The sequence below is a fragment of the Musca vetustissima genome, unplaced genomic scaffold, assembly GCF_032173495.1.
Source record: "Musca vetustissima isolate MV318-11 ecotype Yass unplaced genomic scaffold, APGP_CSIRO_Mvet_v1 utg46481, whole genome shotgun sequence".
Lineage (NCBI taxonomy): Eukaryota > Metazoa > Arthropoda > Insecta > Diptera > Muscidae > Musca > Musca vetustissima.
The window spans coordinates 765-2,572 of NW_026876003.1; the positions used below are offsets into that span (position 1 = coordinate 765).

Genomic DNA, 1,808 nt, shown 5'->3' on the forward strand with positions numbered 1-1,808 from the left:
ATAATTCGAATGTAGTTAAGTACATCCTCTATCTAATTGTGTCCAATATATTTGACAAAGTTGCCACATTTACAGAAAATGGCTGTTTTCTTGTATTCTTCATTTTCGGGCAATAGGTGTCCATTACCGGACAATAAGTGTATTTCATCTATCTTCGAACTTGAATTAAATTTGGAAGAAATATTACGATGTCCAAACTTTGGTTACTCACTTCAAGGCTTATCGTGCGCACCAGAAAGCTAGACGGACATTTGTAAATTGACTCCAAACTGTCTGAAATTTATATTGTCCAAAGAAAAACCAATATTTCGATAAATATAAAAAAATATAAAATGAAAAATCCGTTTGAAACTACGAAATGGGTAACCATATATTTGTCATAACCTTATGGCGAGAATTTCAGAAGATTTCATACTTACGCACCAATATAACGTTTCAAGACAAGTTTTGTCTGGGTCTTCATTAACTCTTATATATAAGATGTTCTCTAAATAATAGCAGTGTTGGTTGCTTCGGATGTTTGATATTTATTTTAATAAAAAAATAATATGTGTATTAAATTGTATTTTTTTAACACAACCGATATTTATAGACAACGTTCGGGTTTGACATTGATGCACAATTTTGTATCATCATGGTAATATTGACCACTGGGACATGATTTTAGAATGCCATCCAAAATTCCATTCAAAATGTAACACATTACGAATCTGCAAGAAAAAGGTATATAGTATTTATCGTCATTATATAGAAAATGGGTTCGAGGTTAGAAATAACTTTTCGATTCTGTCAAGTCAGTTAAAAATAACGTTTACAAAAGAATCTGAAGTCTTCTTATGTTTACATTGAATTAAAAATTAATTTAGGGATATTTAAAAATTAAGCAGATCGTATTGACTTACTTTGTACAATCAGCATCGTATATATACGAACCACTGGCACCAGCATCTTGACAAATTTGTTTGGGATCTCGAGGAGGATTTGGAAGTGGTGCTTGAGTTGTTGTCGTCGATGTAATTACCGGTGTTGTAGTTGTTGTAATCGTCGTCGTAGTTGTAGTGGTAATTTCAGGAATATTTGGATTCTCAGAAGTTGTTGTTAGCGGTGCATTTGGATTCTTAGTCGTTGTTGTAACTTCGATCAAACAATCACTTGGTCTGTCCGCAGTACAGAATTTCCGCTCACCATCAAAATATTGGCCAGCAGGGCAATATTTTATCATACCTTGTAATGTTACACCATAACACATGATGTATCTAAAGGGGAGATTAAAAATTACATTACGGGAGAGGACATTTTACAAAGGCTAACTTACGTATTACAGCTGGGATCATAATCGGGTTTGTAGAAGCCTGTGGCTCCCTCATCCTGACATAATTGATTGGGGTCACGTGGTATCGTTGGAGTGGACATGGTAGTCGTAGTTGTTGTTGTAGTGGGGATAGGTGTGGTCCATGTTGTTGTTGTGGTGGGAATCATTGTTGTTGTTGTTGTTGACGTCGTCGTTGTTGATTCTGTGGTAGGTTCTTCTGTTGTGACGCTGGTGGTGGTAGTTGAAATTGTTGTGGATTCTTCAGTAGTGGTTGTAATGGTGGTCGGGGACATGGTTGTGCTCTCCGTGGTAGTCTCCTCAGGAATTGTTGTGGTTTCAATTATAGCTTCTGTTGTTGTAGTTGGCTGTATTGTGGTGGTTGTTGTTGTTGGTAATTCAGTTGTTGTTGTAGGTAATTCAGTTGTTGTTGTAGGTAATTCAGTTGTTGTTGTAGGTAATTCAGTTGTTGTTATCGGTATTTCGGTTGTTGTAGTTG

At 35.8% G+C, this 1,808-nt stretch overlaps 1 protein-coding gene across 1 annotated transcript; it reads right to left on the reverse strand.

Moving 5' to 3' along the window:
- Positions 1-586: 586 nt before the first annotated feature.
- On the reverse strand, positions 587-1,413 carry LOC133338542 (uncharacterized). Its single transcript, XM_061546715.1, has 3 exons — positions 1,316-1,413; positions 903-1,256; positions 587-710 (listed from the first exon to the last, which is right to left on the reverse strand). The coding sequence occupies exons 1-3, from the start codon at positions 1,411-1,413 to the stop codon at positions 587-589; spliced, it is 576 nt and encodes a 191-aa protein (XP_061402699.1).
- Between the last annotated feature and the right edge of the window lie 395 nt (positions 1,414-1,808).

What these genes read in the sequence shown, in the direction of transcription:
- LOC133338542 (XM_061546715.1), bottom strand. Translation starts at nt 1,413, where the DNA reads ATGTCCACTCCAACGATACCACGTGACCCCAATCAATTATGTCAGGAT. An exon ending in TATGATCCCAGCTGTAATAC is followed by an intron (nt 1,257 to 1,315) that starts GTAAGTTAGCCT and finishes TCTCCCCTTTAG; the next exon opens with ATACATCATGTGTTATGGTG. An exon ending in TACGATGCTGATTGTACAAA is followed by an intron (nt 711 to 902) that starts GTAAGTCAATAC and finishes TTTTTCTTGCAG; the next exon opens with ATTCGTAATGTGTTACATTT.